The sequence below is a fragment of the Bos mutus genome, chromosome 5, assembly GCF_027580195.1.
Source record: "Bos mutus isolate GX-2022 chromosome 5, NWIPB_WYAK_1.1, whole genome shotgun sequence".
NCBI classification, from domain to species: domain Eukaryota; kingdom Metazoa; phylum Chordata; class Mammalia; order Artiodactyla; family Bovidae; genus Bos; species Bos mutus.
Window position 1 is genome coordinate 77,839,775 of NC_091621.1, and position 21,748 is coordinate 77,861,522.

At 43.1% G+C, this 21,748-nt stretch overlaps 1 protein-coding gene across 3 annotated transcripts; it reads right to left on the minus strand.

The window, feature by feature from the left end:
• Positions 1-4,502: 4,502 nt before the first annotated feature.
• On the minus strand, positions 4,503-14,934 carry GPRC5D (G protein-coupled receptor class C group 5 member D). Of its 3 annotated transcripts, none has more exons than XM_070370038.1 (3): positions 10,992-14,934; positions 6,895-6,949; positions 4,503-5,799 (listed from the first exon to the last, which is right to left on the minus strand). In XM_070370038.1, the coding sequence occupies exons 1-3, from the start codon at positions 11,884-11,886 to the stop codon at positions 5,715-5,717; spliced, it is 1,035 nt and encodes a 344-aa protein (XP_070226139.1). In that variant the 5' UTR covers positions 11,887-14,934; the 3' UTR covers positions 4,503-5,714. The 3 variants fall into 3 exon arrangements, with proteins under 3 accessions (XP_070226139.1, XP_070226137.1, XP_070226138.1); XM_070370036.1 differs by having other exon boundaries at positions 4,503-5,786; positions 6,881-6,949; XM_070370037.1 differs by lacking the exon at positions 6,895-6,949 and having other exon boundaries at positions 4,503-5,786.
• Positions 14,935-21,748: the final 6,814 nt, after the last annotated feature.

Genomic DNA, 21,748 nt, shown 5'->3' on the forward strand with positions numbered 1-21,748 from the left:
ACCGAAGAATTGATACTTTTGAACTGTGGTGTTGGAGAAGACTCTTGAAAGTCCCTTGGACTGCAAGGAGATCCAACCAGTCCATTCTAAAGGAGATCAGCCCTGGGTGTTCTTTGGAAGGCTGATGCTAAAGCTGAAACTCCAGTACTTTGGCCACCTCATGCAAAGAGTTGACTCATTAGAAAAGACTCTGATGCTGGGAGGGATTGGGGGCAGCAGGAGAAGGGGACGACAGAGGATGAGATGGCTGGATGGCATCACCGGCTCGATGGATGTGAGTTTGAGTGAATTCCGGGAGTTGGTGATGGACAGGGAGGCCTGGAGTGCTGCAATTCACGGGGTCACAAAGAGTCGGACACGACTGAGGGACTGAACTGAACTGAACTGAGTGCCTTTCCTATTCATCTGATACTATCACAACATTGCCTGTTAATCTGCTATACTCCAATAGAAAATAAAAAGTTTTTAAAAAAGAAATGCTTTGAGTTCACTCTAGGAAACACTGACTTCTGAAATCTTAACACAGAATTGGGATGCATCCATGGAAGACCTTACGCAGCTCAAAGGGACCATAGATAATAATTCCGTGCGTTCTCCACTTCAGTCTTTCAGCCACGAACATGGCTCATTCATTGGTCTCTGTTTTCTTCCATCACCCCAAAGGGTGCTGTGACATTATTGATCCCCTCCTTTACCAGCGACAGTTGCTGTTGTTTAGTTGCTCAGTTGGGTCTGACTCTTTGTGACCCCATGGACTGCAAAATGCCAGGCTTCCCTGTCCTTCACTGTCTCCCAGAGTTTGTTCAGATTCACGTCCATTGAGTCGATGATGGCATCCAACCATCTCATCCTCTGTCATCCCCTTCTCCTCCTGCCTTCAGTCTTTCCCAGCATCAAGGTCTTTTCTAATGAGTTGGCTCTTCGTATCAGATGGTCAAAGTATTGGAGCTTCAGATTCCAGAGAATTTGAATAAAATTGGCTGGATTTCATTAAAGAAAATTCACTCAAATCGCTGATCTGACAGTTTGACCATCCTAGCAACCCAATCCTTCTGATTTTCCTGAGACATCCTTTTTTTATAGATTACTTTTGAAATTTTTATTTATTTACTTTTGGCTGTGCTGAGTCTTCGTTGCTGGGAGGGCTTTCTCTGGTTGTGGTTAGTGGGGGTTAGTCTCTAGTTGTGGCACACAAGTTAATCATTTCGATAGCTTATCTTGTGGAACACAGGCTCCAGAGTGCGAGGGCTTCCATAGTCGCAGCAGGTGAACTCAGGAGTTGCGGCTCCCAGGCTCAAGAGCACAGGCTCAATAGTTGTGTCTCATGGGCTTAGTTGCTCCGAGGCTTGTGGGATCTTTCAGGATCAGGGATCAAACCTGTATCTCCTGCATTGGCAGATGGGTTCTTTAACTCTGAACCACCAGGGAAGCCTCCTGAGATATTCTTGAAGACAGTCCCTGAAAGGCCCTAATAGTTTAAGTAAAGGTGCATGTTTATGCCTTGGAAGTTCTTTGAATAAATAAGTTCTGATATATGTTAAAATGTAAACTTAATTATAACTAATCTATCTTTGAAGATAGACAGGCAAACAAGATCTCCCACTGGAGGCCAGCAGTTTGAAAGTGGTCTGAGCCATTTTGTTGCTGTTCAGTCACTAGGTCATGTCTGACTAGAACATTTTAAACAACTCCAAGAGAAAGTCTTTCTTTATTCAGAGGTCAAGCATGACTTCTTAGAAGTTAAGGATATTCACTCCCATTCATTGTTAATTGAGAAGCATTCCTTCATATGCAAAACACAGAGGCTTTTGTATCAAAGAAGCAGAAAAAGATTTTCTAGTTTATTTCTCATGAATCGTGCACTTTTGAAATAGATGATTAGGCTTATTCTGAGGAAGAGGCTACAGAACCATCTTGTTTACCATCTGAATTTGAAGGAAAAAAAGACTTTCATTCTGCCACAAGTTGAGTAAGGCTTCATAGGAGACAGTCCTGTTGGCCTCATGTCTTCAGAGAGTTTCTGGGAAAAGGTAGATTTAGAACTGATTGTGGAAGGAGGAAAAGAAGGCTGGGAAGTCATGAACCTGGCCAATATGAAGTAGATATAATCCCAAGAAAAGGGAGCATTTGTTTAAAAGAAGAAAGAATAATGGCTATAGCGAATGAGGAAGCTTCATCAACGTTGTGGTGCTTGGGCTCCAGAGTACGTGGGCTCGGTAGTTGCAGCTCGCAGACTTAGTTGCTGCGCAGCATGTGGGAGCTTATTCCAGACCTGACCACAGGCTAAAATAAGGCATAAGACTTTTTTAAAGAGCCAGCTTAAAACTAAATATTAAAAAAAACTAAGATCATGGCATCCGGCCCCATTACTGCATGGCAAATGGAAGGGGAAAAGGTGGAAATAGTGACAGATTTCCTCTTCTTGGGCTCCAAAATCACTGCAGATGGTGACTGCAGCCATGAAATCACAAGATGATTACTTCTTGGCAGGAAAGCAATGACAAAACTAGACGGTGTGTTGAAATGCAGAGACATTACTCTGCCAACAAAGGTCTGTATAGTCAGGGCTATAGTCTTCCCAGTGGTCACATACTGTTGTGAGAGCTGGACCATAAAGAAGGCAGAATGCCAAAGAATTGATGCCTTCGAACTGTGGTGCTGGAGAAGACTCCTGAAAGTCCCTTGGTCAGCAAGGAGATCAAGCCAGTCAATCTGAAGGGAGATCAACCCTGAATATTCACTAGGAGGACTGATGCTGAAGCTGAAGCACCAGGATTTTGGTCATCTGATGCGAACAGACAACTTATTGGAAAAGTCCTGATGCTGGGAAAGATCGAGGGCATAAGGAGAAGAGGGCATCAGAGGATGAGATGGCTGAATGACATCACCAATGCAATGAAGATGAACTTGGGAAAACTCTGGGAGATGGTGAGGGACAGGGAGGCCTGCTGTGCTCCATCCAGTCCATGGGGTTGCAGAGTTGGATACAACTGGGTGACTGAACAACAACAACAACTTTTAAGCTTATGAGGAGTTCATGAAATTTAATGTGGAGGGAAATAAATCTCTGATGCTCTGGATCAGGAAAAAAAAATCATCACGATGAAAAATATCAATTTTACCTGGGAAGATATTTCATTAGCTCCATGCTCTACTGAGCATATCAGCCATGCTCCACCAGGAAGGTGTTTTATAATGGAGTTTTTCACTGATACACTTTCTTTTGGTAAATAAATAAAATCAGAAGATGATCTAAAATATTTAAGAGAATAGACAGCTTTCACATTCAGTAAGTGAGTTTATTTGTTTATGGGTTTCGTCGATGGCTCAGCAGATAAAGAATCCCCCTGTAATGCAGGAGACACAGGAGATGTGGGTTTGGTCCCTGAGTCAGGAATATCCCCTGGAGGAGGAAATGAAAACCCACTCCAGTATTCTTGCTTGGGAAATCCCATGGACAGAGAAGCCTGGTGGACCATAGTCCATGGAGTCAAAAAGACTGGGACACGACTTAGCACACACACACATATTTTATTTATTTGTCGGCGACAGGTCTTAGTTGCGGCACACAGGACATTTGTTGTATCATGCAGGACCTTTCATTGTGCCTCACGGACTCTCTAGTTGTGGTGCCTGGGCTCTGGAGTGCACAGGCTCAGTAGCTGCAGCTCTGGCTTAGATGCTCCTTGGCATGTAGGGATCTTAGTTTCCCCACCAAGGATGGAAACTTGCTCCCATCCCCTGCATTGCAAGGTGGATTCCTAACCACTGGACCACCAGGGAAGTCTCAGTAAGTGTGTTTAGATCTTCAAATACTACTTGTTGAATTGATTAACTGACTGCAACATGCTAATCATAGACTTCCCAGGTGGTGCTAGTGGTAAAGAATCCACCTGCCAATGAAGGAGACACAAAAAATGTGGGTTCAATCCCCAATCCAGGAAGATCCCCTGGAGGAGGAAATGGCAACCCACTCCAGTATTCTTGCCTGGGAAATCTCATGGACAGAGGAGCTTGGCAGGCTAGAGCCCATGGGGCCACAAACAGTCGGACATGACTGAGCAACTAAGAACACAAGCTATTCATTAATAGTTTTATCTGTTCTTTTAAGTGGTTCCTCATGGATCCCAACTCAGAAGATGATTGGGGTGTTTAGCGTTATGTGAATTGCTACATAAACTCAAAAGAATTGATATTTTCATAAAGATATTCTATAATTTTCATAAATTATATTTTCCTGGATTCATCTTTCTGGAGTTGGTCACTCATGGTGCATGTTATTGCTCCCTAGCTGCCCAGAGCATAATTCCCTGCCCACGGTGTCTCACTGAGGAAGCAGACATATGTAGTCAAGTCTGTACCACATGACCACACCAAACACAGCTGAAGGGACCAGTGGTGATTACCGGGCCCAAGGGCAGCCAATCCACAGGGTGATTATAAGTTAACAGGTGGGCCAATGCAAAAGAGCGCCCAATCAGAGACACTGGCGAGCAGCTGAACCAATCAGAGTCTCTCTCAGGAATCCGAATTATGCCATACAGGGAGAAAGTGAGTCGGCTGGGTAAGTAAACATACCACAAAAGGAAATAGTGAGGCAAGTGTCAAAGTGTTAGGAGAGGGGTGGTTGTGGGAATGGGGAGAAAGCAGGGTCCCCTCAACACCCGACAGTGTTCCATCTCTGTGAACCTGGCTGAGGGACTGTAGAGGGTTCCCAGACAGGGTTTTCTCTCTTTCCTGAAAGGTGTAACCTTACAGTTCCATTCCTCAGACAGCCCGAAGGAGACACTTTGCAGCCTTACAACCCCCCAAAACTAACACACACATGGCCCAAATTTTGATAAAATGAGGATAAACCTCAGAGGCAATTTGGTACAAAGAGGTTCAATTTTACCTTTACTAATTTTAGGGGAAACATCTTGGGAAACAGCATTAGCCATTCTATATGTCTTTAATGGGTTTACTGAAATTTGTCAGCTGACTCAAACACCTCTCACCTTTGAAACGAAACAAAACAAAATTATGTTGAAGGTGCGTTGTCATCATTTTGGGGATAAAAACTAGGAGGATGGGTGACAATGCTGAAATCCTTTATGAGCATCAACTCGGGTGGCTCTTAGCTTGCTGTTACTGGTTCATCAAAGCAGGTCACTGGCCTCAGTCATGTCTATGCCATTCTTGCTGTCATGGGAGTTCTTAAGCTGTGGGAGGAACCTGCCCGATTGCAAGCTCCTGAAATGTACCATTGTGGAGATCCTGAGGGTTCTGCTATGACATTTATTGCAAATTCTGAGTCAATCATATTTAGGGGCCCCTTTTAAAAAAATGGCTAGAGGAGTTATCCAATAGTAAGTCGCTACTGCCATCTGTACTTTGGCAAATCTGTACTTTGTCACATTAGCATGACTCCGTTCATCAAACTGAGGTCTTTTGGTCTCATTAGTAAGAGGCGCCAATTTGTCCTAGCATTGCTGGGGAAGAGAATCTTTCAGTTACATGAATGAAGAAAGAGACACGTAGTCACGGTAGGGTGGCCAGAAAGATTGTAATTATGCTTGAAGGGCAGTGTCCTGAGGAAGGGCTCCAGATGGATGGAGAGGACCAGGAGGCAGGGAAGGAAGGATGCTTTATTGGCAGATAGGCTTCCCACTTGCCCATGGGGACGACACTGGGAGGATCTTCTGGGTTTTCACGATTCATGTTTTCTGTGGACTTTATAATTGTGCATCTTGCTGGGGGCTGCCTTTAGCCCGTGGAATGAGATATTTCTGTGTGGCATCAACAATCTGCAACGGAAGAAATGCCATTAATAGCTTTCTCAGCCAACATAGGGGATGATACTCTGCAACACTATGCCCGAAATATTGTCATTTCACCATTATTTAATCCTTTGTTAATTAAACAAAAAAGAAAAAAAATGTTGAGTCTACCCACATCATTTTTTCTCTTAGCCCTTAGTAAGAATCTGTTTGCAAAATTACTGGAAGTTGAAAGTAACCCAAGAAGTTCTTGACGGGGAGAGTGAAGATTTTCTCATGGTGTAAATACCCTCAGGAGGCTTAATTACAGCAAATGATATAGCTATGTCCTGGCCTGTCATTCCAGGAAAAGGCAACGTTAGATAGCAGACCAAAGGGCTTAACCTAGTTACAGTTGCCTAGTTCAGTTCACTGAACGAGCAGTCTGGGCGTGGCTTTCTGTCTTGGATCTTAGTGGCTTCTGACCCCATAATACAAATGTGTCCCAAAGTGGTATTTTTGGCTGTTTGGCTTTGTCTGTCTTCAAGCCATCATGGCACCAATGTAGGTTACCTCTGGTTCTACTCAGCAGTGTCCCTGTTTTTGCAGGCATAAAACGGGTGCACCCACAAGGGTGTCCAGATGATGCTGACAGACCCAGCCCAGTTCTTGGGGCGGCCCAGACAGTGACTCAGAGAGGCAGCCAGCATGGTCCAGGAGATGCATTTAGACCACTGATGCTAAAAACAGTTCCTACACTCATGCATATTTCTAACCTCCCTCCCCCTTGTCCCCAAGGCAAAAAGCGGTGAGCTTGCTCCTCTTCACTCTCCACCTGAACCCTTCAAGCTGCCTTTTCTTTCAGGGACATTCACCTGCATCAGAATTTATTGTCAATGGCAGTGGCAGTTGAGGGTTGGGAATGGTTTGGGAAGAAGCAAAAGGCATGATTTAGCTTCATTGCACTGCCCTGGTATGGATTCAGTCTGGATGGCTCAGGCTCTGCATGTCTGGAGGAATGACCCTGCCCTATCTATCCTCTCTTGGGTCAGGAAAGCCACTGGAGAGGAAGCCTGACAGCTCACCTGAGGAAGGTGGGCTTCCTCCATCCCTCCTTGGAGAATGCAGATGAGCACATTTACCTGCAGCTGAGTGGGGGCTACCATATGCAGTTAATGCTACATCCTCCTCAGCGCCATCACTGTCTCGGGCTGAAAGCCAAAGGAGGGAAGGTCTGGGTTAGTGTCAGAGGTTCACCTGGAAACAGCACCTGAGGAGGGTGGGGCTCAGTGGCTTGCAAAGAGGCTCCTTCCTTTAAAAATAAATTCTCCACTGAGGCTACTTTTTTTTTTTTTAATTTGTGATTTAAAAAAGAGCATTGTTAAAGCTTCGGAAGAAGGTTGCATACAGATCACAATTGTGTATGCAGGAAAAGTACCTCTGTGCTTAGTAATTGAAGGGGCTGAAGCCTCATCATCACTTTCTATGCTGAGCAAAAGCTGGTATTTGCGGTAAGGAAAATAATCTGAAGGGCTTGGGTTGGCAAGAGCGCTTTTCTCCTGTTTTCCATCATTTGCTATTCATTGACTCCTTTTTTACATTGCATAGCCTCGTTTCTGTCTTAATACCTTCCAAAAAATCATACTAGATTTGTCTGTAGATATTTAAACAACGGATAGAAAAAATGCCCACAATAATGTGATTCTTTAAAATGCACATGGGTCTTGGTTTTAGCGAACTTGATAAAACAATATTCTAAGTAATCTAGAACAGATAAAGTAGGCACTACTAGAACAGGAGCTTTCCTTTAATAAAAAATGGTTCATGGCTGATATTCTAGATTTTTATTGCTTTTTTTGCCACATCCCGAGGCATGTGGGATCTTAGTTCTCTGACCACGGATTGAACCCTCACTCCCTGCAGTGGAAGCGTGGAGTCTTAACCACTGGACCACCAGGAAGTCCCCTGATATTCTAGGTTTAGGATCTTTGCAAATGATGTCACACTAAAAATTCTCAGTTAAAAGAGCAATTGATTTAAAAAATTCAGTTGATGTGCAGTTTTTCAGGAACATGTTTATATCTCAGGGCACAGACTATTTATACCCATTTTCTTGGTGTTTTGTAGTAATATGCCTGATTGGATTTTTATTCTTCATCTAGATGTTTTTATATCTTTGAACTAAGTCCATACATCACTTTAGAGAGAATCTTTAAAGACTAATCTTTTGAAAGACTTCCAGGGAAATGAAAGCCTTAATCCCCTTTGCTGATTTATTTCAGCGTACCAACTCTTTGCATTTAATCTGAATGCTTCGCGCTTCCATTTGGATCTATTTCTACCCTTCATCTTTAGCTGGAGACAGAAAACAGGACAACAGCCTCTTGGGGAGAAGTCGTCATATGTGTGAAATTCCTTGCTAATCCCCTCTTGTCTTACTCTTCTTTTAACTGATTAATTCTGGTCTCAGACCCCAGTGGTAAATCAAATAATTATGTGACTGCAATCACAGCTATAAATCAGAAGAGTCACATGACAAATGCATGCCTCACAGACTGGAACAAAATGTGTTTTGGTACAGAATTTAGAGAGAACTGAATGTCGGTGAGAAAGGCATCTAAAGCTTAAGAACTACCATCTCACTTTCATCTTCTTAACCTTCCCACATAGGTCTAATGTTATAACCCCTTCATCATCTTTGAGGTTTTCCACCAAACCTCTCCAGATCCCCACACTTGTCCTGAGTGGATCCCAGAGCTGGAATGGGTATTCTTGTCAGGGACTGACCGATGCTGAGAACAAAGGCCTGACTGTTCTTGCTGACCACACATCTGTCTACACAGCACTGCGATTGTTTCTTGAGCAGACAAAAACAAACACAGCTGTGAGTTGCTTTCCCACTGCCAGCTCTTGACCTACAGCAACACTTAGAATTTTTTACATTATTGTTATTACACTGTACTGCTCTCGTTCTTATCTATTTTGCATCTCTTTGTATGTTTTTTCCAAGCTAGGTGTCATTTTGTACATTCCTGAGTTTGAATCGTTCTTCTAATTTTTGACATCTAATTTTTCCAGGTAACCTCCATCCTGATTCCCTTCTCTAAGCTTAAGTTTCTGGTTATTCTGCCCAGTTTTGGATAGTAATCTACATGTTCTTTTCTACGCCACTGATGTTTCTTCCCACAAAATATCAAATTGCATTGACAGTGACTATCTCTGGCAGAAATGGATTTTCTACCAATGCTCTAGTATAAAGACAGTTATAAGGAAACATTGCGCTTTCGAAAGCTCTTGTTTTTCCATAGGACATTTCTTAGAACACTTTAAATACCTGCCTAATCTTTGGGGGTGTGGAAAATTGATTGTTACAAGTCCCAGTGTGTTTTGGGTATTATGAAACACTAAGAACTCTCTCTCTCTGATTTTGTTTCCTAGAGACATATGATGGAGAAGGCAATGGCACCCCACTCCAGTACTCTTGCCTGGAAAATCCCATGGATGGAGGAGCCTGGTAGGCTGCAGTCCATGGGGTTGCAAAGAGTTGGATATGACTGAGTGACTTCACTTTCAGTTTTCACTTTCATGCATTGGAGAAGGAAATGGCAACCCACTCCAGTGTTCTTGCCTGGAGAATCCCAGGGGTGGGAGAGCCTTTTGGGCTGTCGTCTATGGGGTCGCACAGAGTCAGACACGACTGAATCGACTTAGCAGCAGCAGCAGCAGCAGCAGCAGCAGCAGCAGCAGAGACATATGACAGCAGACAAAGCAGACATAGAAGTTTTATCTTATTTTTTGGTGAGAACTATGAGAAGTCATTTCAAGAAAGATTGACTCTGCAATTCTGCCATGAACCTCACATCATCAAAAGCAATGAAAAACTCATATAGAAAGGATGTGTAGTCTCAATTTCCGATTCATGGTCAACTGAACTGAACAGAATTAATGGATGCAGCTATCTGAACAGGAATTAATTTGAATGTGTAATTAGCCATAGATTACAACTCAAAAAGTGTATGACTTAACAGGAAAGCTTCTATTAATTTTTTTGAGCCTGGTGAACGTAATGTGCGCTATGCAATATGTAAAATAACATCCTCTTTGCACATTAGAAATACATTGTGAGAAATCAGATGCCTATTAAGACACAGAAATGAATGTAAAACTGTGATGTTGGGTTATGAATAATGGGCCAGATGTTTCAGAAAGGAATTAATGAGTTTTGATGTATTTCTAGATCACTGATATTAGCCATTTATTCCCCCAGGTTATTGGAGTCCAAGTCACCTTGTTATCATGGATAATACATTTTATTCTCTAACAAATGTATAGTCAGGTGACTTGGTCTTACATAAGGATTCAAATCTGACCCAGAAATTATTATGAAAATGTCACATAAGCAAGTTCTTTTATTTCTATTAATGATTACACATCTGAGCCTCTGCTCAGAATTCTCACTTAATGGCACTTCCTGTCACTTTTTGTAAACCTTGAAGGCTCTCAGGAAGTGAATGGTTTGCAAAGTAGACATCCAGAAGTTATCGGGCTTTGTGACTCTAATGAGATGATGAGTCGTATGAATCAGTCTACTATGATGTTAGGGGAAGTTAGTTTTGAGACTTAAATTTTAAAACTGTCAGTCACTGCTGCCAGGGGTGACTTTTGCACTTGATGGGCAAAACATCTGGACTTAGCACGCTATGTCATGCAAGGGCACAACCAAAGCCTAATTTGGGGCTGGTAAACTCCTTTTATAGTGGGTGCCTTTCTTTATCCAGTAACAATACTCAGAGCTACACCCTCTTTATTTAGGACCTCTGAGTCATTTCTGTCTTGGCCTCTCCTCATGAATCTCTGTATTCTGGATGAACTGATTTTTCAGAAAAGTTTAACGTTGACTCTGTCTGCCTCTCTAGGCTTGAGCTATTTAGTCACTTCCCTAGGTCTTCCCTGGTGGTCCAGTCAGTAAAGAGTCTGCCTGCAATGCAGAAGACCTGGGTTCAATCCCTGGGTTGAGAAAATCCCCTGGAGGAGGAAATGGCAACCCACTCCAATACTCTTGCCCGGACAATCCCATGGACAGAGGAGCCTGGTGGGCTACAGTCCATGGGGTCACCTAGAGTCAGACACAACTGCGCGACTAACACTAGATCCTGACCATTCCATTTTTGTTCCTTCCTGCTGTATCCTCTGGCCCTGTTTTTCCTCTTGCTTTGCTCACAGGAGAGCCTCCCCGAGTTCCCCAGAGAGTACCTCTTGAGAGCTCCTGGTTCTCTGCTCTGAAGCTGCGTTGGTAAGTCGGGAGGGGGCAGGCATTGCCTGGCAGGGGGCAATCCTGCTGACACGATCGGTAGAGAATGCACAGCTCCGGGACAATGTACAGCAGCAGGAAAACCCACGCGTTGGTGACCAGGGCGATGCAGATGACGGGGTCGTCCCACTGGGGCTGCCGCTGGAGCTGTGTGTTGCCCCTCATGAGCATGGAGATCCACACCACCCAGATGATGATGGAGACGAGGAGGGTGACAAAGATCAACCTGCCATGCTGCTTCCAGTTCTCACAAGGGCCGCAGAAGGTGGTCTTGGAGACAAAGAACGTGAGGGCCATCAGGAAGAGGACGTATACCAGGAGGACCACGAAGTCCACGTTGAGCTGATAGGGTGTCATGTGCACAAACATGCCACCCCTGGTCATGATGAGAGTCACGTACTCAATGGCGATGATGGTCTGCAACAGGCTGACACCAATTGCAATGCACAGAATTGTCGTCCAAGAGAAGGAGACTCGACCCCGGACCAGCTTCACCAGGTTGGAGGCGTGAGCCAAGAGGCACGAGAAGCAGAGAGCAAAGAGGACCCCAAAGAGAAAGTAGCGGATGGGGGCAGTCTGCTGATTCAGCTGGATGATGAAGGCAAAAGCAAGGCCAAAGAGCCCCAGCACACCCAGGAGGAAGAGGAACTGGGTGGGGAGGACATTCCAGTGGGCGCAGTCTTGGACCCTTCTCATGAGGAAGAGAAACGCCAGGAGCAGCATGACTGTAACCACTATGCCAACTGCTGCCAGGGACTCCAGAACAATGCCCCATGCTCCCTCAGTGTCACAGAGGAAGTAATAGTCCCCTGTGGACTCCTTGCAGTCCTCATACATGGTGACTTGTTGGTACCTCACTAGAACGATCTTCTTTTCCCCTGCAAAAAAAACCAGAATGAAACAACATGACTTTACGTTTACCCACAAGAACGTTTGTTGGGTAGTCCTGGACAGGACACTATAGTATCTCTGATTCCCAGATGAAGATGCCTGGACACATTGAATGAAACAGCTCAGAACTATCCACCCCTCAGAACTATCCTAGCTCTGTCCTGCTAGGAAAGGAGAACCATCTTCACCTGAGGACTCTGGATCATTCATGAATTTCATGTCATAATTTCCACCAAGGCTTTTTGAAGCCTAAGGCAGAATTTTTTTCATAAAGATGGGCTGTGTGACAACGTGTGTATGATTGCTGGACTCCAGTTGTAGCAGGCTCCAGAACAAGGGTTGTCAACATTAATGGACCATTTGATCATTCAAGACATGAAGTGCTCCTCAAAGGAGACAGGCTCTTCCCAGTCATTTTAATGACTGTACCTTCTTTTAATTCAAGTCAATCCAACACATTGTGCTTAAATATCTGCTGTTAATTTGTCAAAGAATTTTACAAAGTGGTCTCTGCCCTCAATTAATTTTTTGGAGAGGTAGCACCAAACTCTGTCTTGAGTACGGTTGTCTAGAAAAAAAATCACACATATTCATTTGGAAACAAGTACCTAGCAGCTGAATACCCCTAGTTCCACTCCTCTCTGGTTATTCCCAAGCCAGCTGGCTTGAGTGACCCAGGCTGACAGCTGAGGGCATGGCCCCTTCATTCCCACTTACCTCCTCCGTGTCCACGCTGGAGGCTGAGGCTGTAGTGGCTGCGAGGTTGTAACTGCCAATGAGTAAGAAAGAGACAACCTCAGTGTCTTTAATCTCTCCCCAAATGGGCGGAAGGATGGAGGCACCCACTGGGGTTCCTACAGAACCTATAAAAAGAACCGGAAGGTCAGAAAGACACACCTATTCAAGTTTCCCAGCAGCCTGTCTACAGAGATTTCTTTGGTGAGAACAACTGTTTTTCATTTTACTGCTAACCAGAGGCACCTTGACCTTAGGGAGGTCCTGAAGGGGGTGTGGCTTTAGGAAAGACCGCCTCTTCTCCACAGGTGCAGATGTGATGGGGGGCTGCAAAAGGCCTTCCCTTGGCCACATGAGGACACGTCGTTCTTCATCTGACCTACTCCTACCAAGAGCTTCTCAAGTGGCTCGGTGGTAAAGAATCTGCCTGCAATGCAGAAGACTCGGGTTCTATCCCTGGGTCAGGAAGATCCCCTGGAAAAGGAAATGGCAACCCACTCCAGTGTTCTTGCCTGGAAAATTCCATGGACAGAGGAGACTGGCAGGATATAGTTCATGAGGTTGCAAGAGTTGGACATGACTTAGTGACTAAACTACCACCACTCCCTACAAAGCCATCTCCAGAGTATTTCCCACATCTTTATTTTGATCTTAAGATCCAAAGGAGCATCCTTTCCAAAGGAATCAAAGGTTGGCTGAGCCATAAAGGATTAGAAGGATCATGCACATTAAAAGGTCCACTGGTTGCCATCTCTGTGACTTCAGGGAAATGTGACTTTTCTACTCTGCCACCTTCCTCTCCTTTGGAGGTCCTTCCTCAAGCTTTGGCTGCGCATAAGGTGGGGGCTCTACCTGGACCAGCTCTTCCGGGATTGCCAAGGCCTTTGGTATAACTTCCCTCTCTCCTTGCTCCCCTCACCCTTATCAGAATGCACTCTTATTGGGTCTCATTCCATTGAGGCTTTCCCAGGGCCCAAGACAGAAGAATGTGCAATTAACAGTTCCAGCTCATATTGGTATAACATATTCTTTTTCTCTTGCGGTGATGTATAATACAGCAGGCAGGACAGGGTCCAGGCTATCTGGCCACAGGCCACCCCTAATCCCCCCTTCAAATTTACTTACTCTTTGGTTCTTTTCCTGGATATTTGCATTAAAAAAAAAAGTTTGGAGGTTTTAGTTTCATTTTTTAAATTAATAATTTTTAAAATTTTAATTCAATTTAATCAAAAATTTTATTGGGGTATAGTTGATTTACAATGTTGGTTTTATGCGTATAGCAAAGTGAATCAATTATACATATACCTACATCGTCTCTTTCTTTGGATTCTTTTCCTGTATAGGCCAGTATAGAGTATTGAGTAGAGTTCCCTGTACTGTTCAGTAGGTTCCTACTACTTATCTATAATTAATTTTTAAAACTTGAAAATATAGTTGATTTACAATGTTGTGTTATTTCATGTCTGAACCCCTTGACTGTGTATACATATATATATTATTTTTCATATTCTTTTCCATTATGGTTTATTATGGGTTATTGAATATATGGATATTTGCTTCTAAAATATTATTTACTTATTCATTTTTTGGCATGTGGTATCTTAGTTCCTTGGCCAGGAATTGAACCTGCACCTCTGCAGTGGAAGCATGGAGTATTAACTGATGAACCACCAGGGAAGCTCCAACAGAGGACTTCTGAAGACCCTAATCAGTACTTTTTAGTGTGGTTTCAAGTCTCCCTATGATCCAGCCCCAACTTCCACCATCCAACCATATTTCTTTCTCCTCTCCAGGCCTTGTTTTTCATTCAGGTCAGTTTTCTCCCTCCCATCTGCTCACCTTTTCTTAGAGGTTGTCCCTGTCCTGAACTGCCTTTTATTCTATTCCCATTTATCCTCTGTGCTCGATTCTCATTGATCCTGCTTCTTACCCAAGTAATTTCTCTGCCTCAGAGATCCAGTTCATCTTATCTCCTCTGTGAGTGTTCCTTCCTACCCTCATCACTCTGGCCCTCACTGATCACTCCCTCAGGGAACTTCACAGTCTGTACTGTCCAAAGTTATGGAAATAATATTTTCTGCACATTTTATTTGTATTAATAAATGTATGAATAACTATAATAAATAAAATGAATTTAAATAATAACTAATAATAAAACAGAAACAGACTCACAGACTTAGTGAAGGAACTTATGGTTACCAGGGGAGAAGGATGAAGGAAGGGATAATCAGGGAGTTTGGGATCGACATCTGCTATATTTAAAATGGATAACCAACAAAGTCCTACTGTATAGCACAGGGAACTCTGCTCAGTGCTATGTGGCAGCCTGGATGGAAGGGGAGTTTAGTGAGAATGGATACATGTATAGTGTGGTTTCAAGTTTCCTTGTGATCTGGGGTCCATGTAGGGCTGGGTCCCTTTGCATTCCACCTGAAACTATCATAACATTAATGATATAGCTTGTTAATCAGCTATACCCTGATACAAAATAAAAAGTTAAAAAATAATAAATAATAACAAAAACAATTGTCGTTGTTGTTCAGTTACTAAATCACGTGTGACTCTGCAATCCCATGGACTGCAGCATGCCAGGCTTCCCTGTCCTTCACCGTCTCCTGGAGTTTGTTCAAACTCAAGTCCGTTGAGTTGGTGATGCCATCCAACCATCTCATCCTCTATCATCCCCTTTTCCAGCCCTCGATCTTTCCCAACGTCAGGGTCTTTTCCAATAAAAACAACACATTTATTAATTTCTTTTATTTGTAATTGATCCCTTTGGTTAGATTTATAGCTGCTTGGGGGTTAGGCTCCACATTTTATGTCCTCATAGCACCTGGCACTGCAGGGAGCACCTCCTAGGTGATGGATGAACTGATTAATGGAAGGATTCTAAGGATAGAATTCCAGGCCACATGAGTTGCTTTTTAGTAGTGTGCTTTTCCAACCCATGCTTTTAAATGGAAGCCACCTGAGATAAGAATCTTAACAAACTCTGGACAAATTCATTCTGAAGTGGCATTCTATCATCTAGAATCTCCTTAACTTTATTTATTTATTTTTTTTCGCGCCCCTCGCGCCGCCCGCCCCCGGCAGGTACCGGGTCGAAGCGCTGGGGGGCGTCTCCGGCCGCCCTTCCTCCTTAACTTTAAAAAGCCGTGTTTTTCTCCCCCACTTTGAGAAAAGACTATTTTAGGGAGAAGCGTCCTCCCCTTTTCTCACTTTGGGCACAATCACAGTTTGTCTGAAGCTGTAAAAGCTTTTCTATAAAGTTTACATTAAGGGTAAAGGGATTTTCCAGATGCAGAAATATGACATCTGGGAGGATTCACCCAAAGCCACGTGTGAATGATGAAGTTGCTGTTAGACCAGCAGGAGAGGATTTCCCATTGATTCTTCCAAGATGACCATTTTGGTGACCTTTGGAGGAGAGACAGAGAGGGTCAACCCCTTTGGGCATTCCTCACTGTTGTGAGGTTAGAGTTCCTGGCATACTTGTCTTCTAAGGAGATTCCTCCTGACCCCCTGATGGCTTGAGGCAGGTGAATTAATGGGTTAATGACCACAAAGCCCTTTGAGCACCTTAGATAAAAGAACTGTCTCAAGTACTAATTATTGTTATTTTAAAATCTAGGGTAATAAAGTTAGCCCATCTTCTCTAGGCCCTAAGGAAAGAGGGCTCCCTTTGCCTACACGCATTCAAATTACTCACATCTCCTTCCTTTTGTCTTTTATGCTGTGACAACATCACACCAAACAGCTCAGGCTTTGATGAATCAAAGTATATTGATTACAAGTCCATTAAAAATGGAGATAAAACTGTCAAGAGGCCAAACGCCTTTTGCCAAACATCTTTTTGTGTTGTTTCCTTCTCCTAGAAACAAGCTGGAGGGAATGTTAGAGGTGACCTAATCTAACCCTTTCATTAATAATAATAAGGAAGCCACCATGATAATAGGAGGATTTTAACAACAGGGAGGCAGAGACCCAGAGAGATAAAGGGAGGTACCCAAGGGTGGGATGTTAGGGGAGACAGCCAGCATTGTCTGACTCCTGGTCCCATTCTTGCTGCTGTACCAGGTTACTTTCCTGATATGTTTCATATTGTGAGGACAAGCCCTAGGAGGAATAAGCCCTTAGATGTGGCAAACGGGTCAGGATCAGAAAGAAAGAAAAGTATTGATTAGGAGAATGCATCATATACCCTTTATCCCAAAACAGCTATCATTGTTGTTCAGTCGCTCGGTAGTGTCCAACTCTTTGTGGCCCCGTGAACTGCAACATACCAGCCTTCCCTGTCCTTCACTATCTCCCGGAGTTTGCTCAAACCTATGTCCATTGAGTTGGTGACGCCATTCAACCATCTCATCTTCTGTCGTCGCCTTCTCCTCCTGCCTTCAATCTTACCCAGCATCAGGATCTTTTCCAATGAGTCAGCTTTTTGCGTCAGGAGGCCAAAATATTGGAACTTCAGCTGTCCTGGTAAACATGTGAGGACCAGCTATATGAGATGGGTTGATCTGGCTGGGAGGAACATCACTGATTTTTTTGCTCACTGGCCTTTCCAGGTCTGGCTTCAGGGGATTGCCACCAGTGTAGTTGTTTAGGGCACAATACACAGAGGGCTCCTGTGCTTACAGTCTAATGTCCTGCCATCATCATCTTCAAATTCTTGATAATTTAATCTTGAATTTGTGTTTTATTTATTTTTAATGAAAAAGCTATTGGCTTAAAAAAATATTTTTTAAGAAATTTATTTATTGTATTTGAGATTTTAAATCCCCTATGTGGGCTTGAACTGGTGTCTCCTGCAGTGGAAAGGTGGAGTCTTAACCCTTGAACCACCAGGAAGTCCCTGAATTTGTTTTATGAGTGAAGTCAGATGGGACTTGGAGTCTCGGCTCATGCATGATCCTGCCTCCCATCTCTTTTGTGTCTCATCACCTGTCTGTCTCCCTGGGACAGGTTCTTGGCCACCCTCTCTCTGCCACCCCCTCTCTGCCACCCCTTGGGGCCCCAGGGCCGTTTCCCCATTTCTGCCCCTGTCCCTAGACTCCCTCCACACTCCACCTGGGCTCACCTGTCTGACATGGGTTGGGGTGATAGACCCTTGGAAAGGGGGGATTGATTTATGTCCAGGCAAGATACTACATTTTCATTTTGCACTGGGTCATGCAAATTATGCTTTTGAACTGTAGTATTGGAGAAGACTCTTGAGAGTCCCTTGGACTTCAAGGAGATCAAACCAGTCAATCCTAAAGGAAATCAGTCCAGAATATTCATTGGAAGGACTGATGCTGAAGCTGAAACTCCAGTACCTTGGCCCCTGATACAAAGAACTGACTCATTGGAAAAGACCCTGATGCTGGGAAAGATTGAAGGCAGGAGGAGAAGGGGATGATGGAGGATGAGATGGTTGAATGACATCACTGACTCAATGGATATGAGTTTGAACAGGCTCTGGACACAACTGAGCAACTAAACTGACTGATGCAAATTATGTAACTAGCCCTGGTCATATCCTTCAGTTTTCTGGCATATGATAGCTAACTTGACCAATTTCCTACCAGGATGTAAATATTGTAGAGTTTAATTGTATTTTATAATGTGAAGTTATTAATAGTTGTGAAGAATTGCAGTATTTTATTTGGGTCAGGATACTGTGAAAACTCTCAACCAAGCCTTATTTAGTTAATAAGGGTATTTGGGGGAGGGAATTTACCTGACATTTTTCTCCAGTTTTTGCCTATTATAACATTTAAAGTGAACGAATATGTTGTTGTTGAGTCACTAAGTTGTGTCCAACTCTTTGCAACCCCATGGACTAGCCTGCCAGGCTCCTCTGTCCGTGGACTGTCCCAGGCAACAGCACTGTAGTGGGTTGACATTTTCTTCTCCAGGGGATCTTCCCAACCCAGGGATCGAACCTGGGTCTCCTGCATTGGCAGGCGAATTCTTTACCACCGAGCCACCAGGGAAGCCCTAACTAATATAAATTGCTATTATAGTGGGTTGTTTTATCATTATTATAAGAAAGCAGATGATGAGAAAAATATAGAGGTATGTTCAAGTTCAATTTCTGGATCTGGAAGTGTAAACATGACAATACTGAAAAAAATGTTGATTAATAAAAAAATTTATTTTATTTGAGCTGTATTCTGAAAAGTAGATGCAGGATCTTATAATGAAGATTATTTAAATGTGATTTTAAAAATATGCAAAACTTAACAGAAGTGAGACTCAACATATAATCTATAATGAAATTTTTATAAATGAAAACTTAAAATCTTCAAAATTAAAAACATATCCAGGGAAACAACACAGTATCCTGCCACTAAATCCCACTCATATTTCCAAAGGTAAAATACGTGAATTTATCAGTGATTCCTAAGTTGTTATCTACTGTTAATGAAAGAAGCTTCTAATAATCTATTTAGCAATATACTGTGTGTGTGTGTGTGTGTGTGTGTTCAGTGGCTAATTTTGGGCTGACTCTTTGCAGACTCCATGGACTGTAGCCCACCAGGCTCTTCTGTCCATGAGGTTCTCCAGGCAAGAATACTGGAATGGATTGCCATTTTCTTCTCCAGGGGATCTGCCCAACCCAGAAATCAAACCTGTGTCTACAGCATTAGCAGGTAGATTCTTTATCATTGAACCCTCAGTTCAGTTCAGTCTCTCAGTCGTGTCCGACTCTTTGCGACTCCGTGAACCGCAGCACGCCAGGCCTCCCTGTCCATCACCAACTCCCAGAGTCCACCTAAACCCATGTCCATTGAGTCAGTGATGCCATCCTACCATCTCATCCTCTGTCGTCTCCTTCTCCTCCTGCCCTCAATCTTTCCCAGCATCAGGGTCTTTTCCCATGAGTCAGTTCTTCTAATCAGGTGGCCAAAGTATTGGAGTTTCAGCTTCAACATCAGTCCTTCCAACGAACACCCAGGACTGATCTCCTTTAGGATGGACTGGTTGGATCTCCTTGCAGTCCAAGGGACTCTCAAGAGTCTTCTCCAACATCACAGTTCAAAAGCATCAATTCTTCTGCGCTCATCTTTCTTTATAGTCCAACTCTGACATCCATACACGATCACTGGAAAAACTATAGCCTTGACTAGACGGACCTTTGTTGACAAAGTTATGTGTCTGCTTTTTAATATGCTGTCTAGGTTGGTCATAACTTTCCTTCCAAGGAGTAAGTGTCTTTTAATTTAATGGCTGCAATCACCATCTGCAGTGATTTTGGAGCCCAGAAAAATAAAGTCAGCCACTGTTTCCATTGTTTCCCCATCTATTTCCCATGAAGTGATGGGACCAGATGCCATGATCTTAGTTTTCTGAAGGTTGAGCTTTAAGCCAACTTTTTCACTCTCCTCTTTCATTTTTATCAAGAGGCTCTGTAGTTCTTCACTTTCTGCCACAAGGGTGGTATCATCTGCATATCTGAAGTTATTGATATTTCTCCTGGCAATCTTGATTCCAGCTTGTGCTTCATCCAGCCCAGCATTTCTCATGATGTACTCTGCATAGAAGTTAAATAAGCACGGTGACAATATACAGCCTTGACATATTCCTTTTCCTATTTGGAACCAGTCTGTTGTTCCATGTCCAGTTCTAACTGTTGCTTCCTGACCTGCATACAGGTTTCTCAAGAGGCAGGTCAGGTGGTCTGGTATTCCCATCTCTTTCAGAATTTTCCACAGTTTATTGTGATGCACACAGTCAAAGGCTTTGGCATAGTCAATAAAGCAGAAATAGATGTTTTTCTGGAACTCTCTTGCTTTTTCGATGATCCAGCGGATTTTGGCAATTTGATCTCTGGTTCCTCTGCCTATTCAAAAACCAGCTTGAACATCAGGAAGTTCACAGTTAACATATTGCTGAAGCCTGGCTTGGAGAATTTTGAGCATTACTTTTTACTAGCGTGTGAGATGAGTGCAATTGTGCAATTTGAGCATTCTTTGGCATTGCCTTTCTTTGGGATTGGAATGAAAACTGACCTTTCCCAGTCCTGTGGCCACTGCTGAGTTTTCCAAATTTGCTGGCATATTGAGTGCAGCACTTTCACAGCATCATCTTTCAAGATTTGAAATAGTTCAACTTGAATTCCATTGCCTCCACTAGCTTTGTTTGTAGTGATGCTTCCTAAGGCCCACTTGAACCCTTAGGGGAGCCCAATAATATATTAGGTGGCAAAAAAGAAAAAAAAAGAAACGGGACATACAGCTGCTAAAAATTCGTTCTTTCAGGATATATGTTGTTGTATTAGACGTTCAGTTGTGCCCAGCTCTTTGTGACCCCATGGGATCACACCAGGATCCTCTGTCCATGGGATTTTCCAGGCAAAGATACTGGGGTGGTTTGCCATTTCATTCTCCAGGAGATCTTCCCAACCCAGGGATCGAACTTGTGTCTCCTGCAATGCAGGCAGATTCTTTACCAACTGAGCTACCAGGGAAGCCCCATGGAATAGTAGATATGATTTTTGAGGATAAAAATGATAAATCAGCTAACAATGAAAAATTATACCTCTTAGTATCCCATAACAGTTCATCAAATCTGTATTACTACAGAACATAGGAAGCAACTTTTTAACGCCATTACGGTATGATGTAGAGTCTGTGATTCAGCTTGATAAAAGCACTGTTGAAAATTGCCAGCACTTTTGGTGAGATTCAAAATGAGTGGAAAAAACAATTTTTATAGAGGATTTCTTGTGCTGTTTAATTTCACTCACACTGGATTAAGTATGATCTCTGAGATGGAAAAATATATTGTTAATTCAACTGTTTAAACTAGAAAAACTGTAAAGGAGTTATAAACTTAGACAACAAATGTGACCAAAAATATGGCAGAGTTGTAAAAAATGGTTGAAAATGGCTAACAACCCTGGTTTATTCATCATGAAGCTTTGCAACCTAAAGATATTTTACTTGAACCTCATGAGTTTCTTGAAATCAAATGAAATGCCAGTGAGCAAAACTTTTAGACATATTTTGTTCACATGTTGGAACTGACTATATCCACTTACTGCACACGGTAGAATTCCTGGTTGCCAGAAGGTACTAAGCTGAGCATA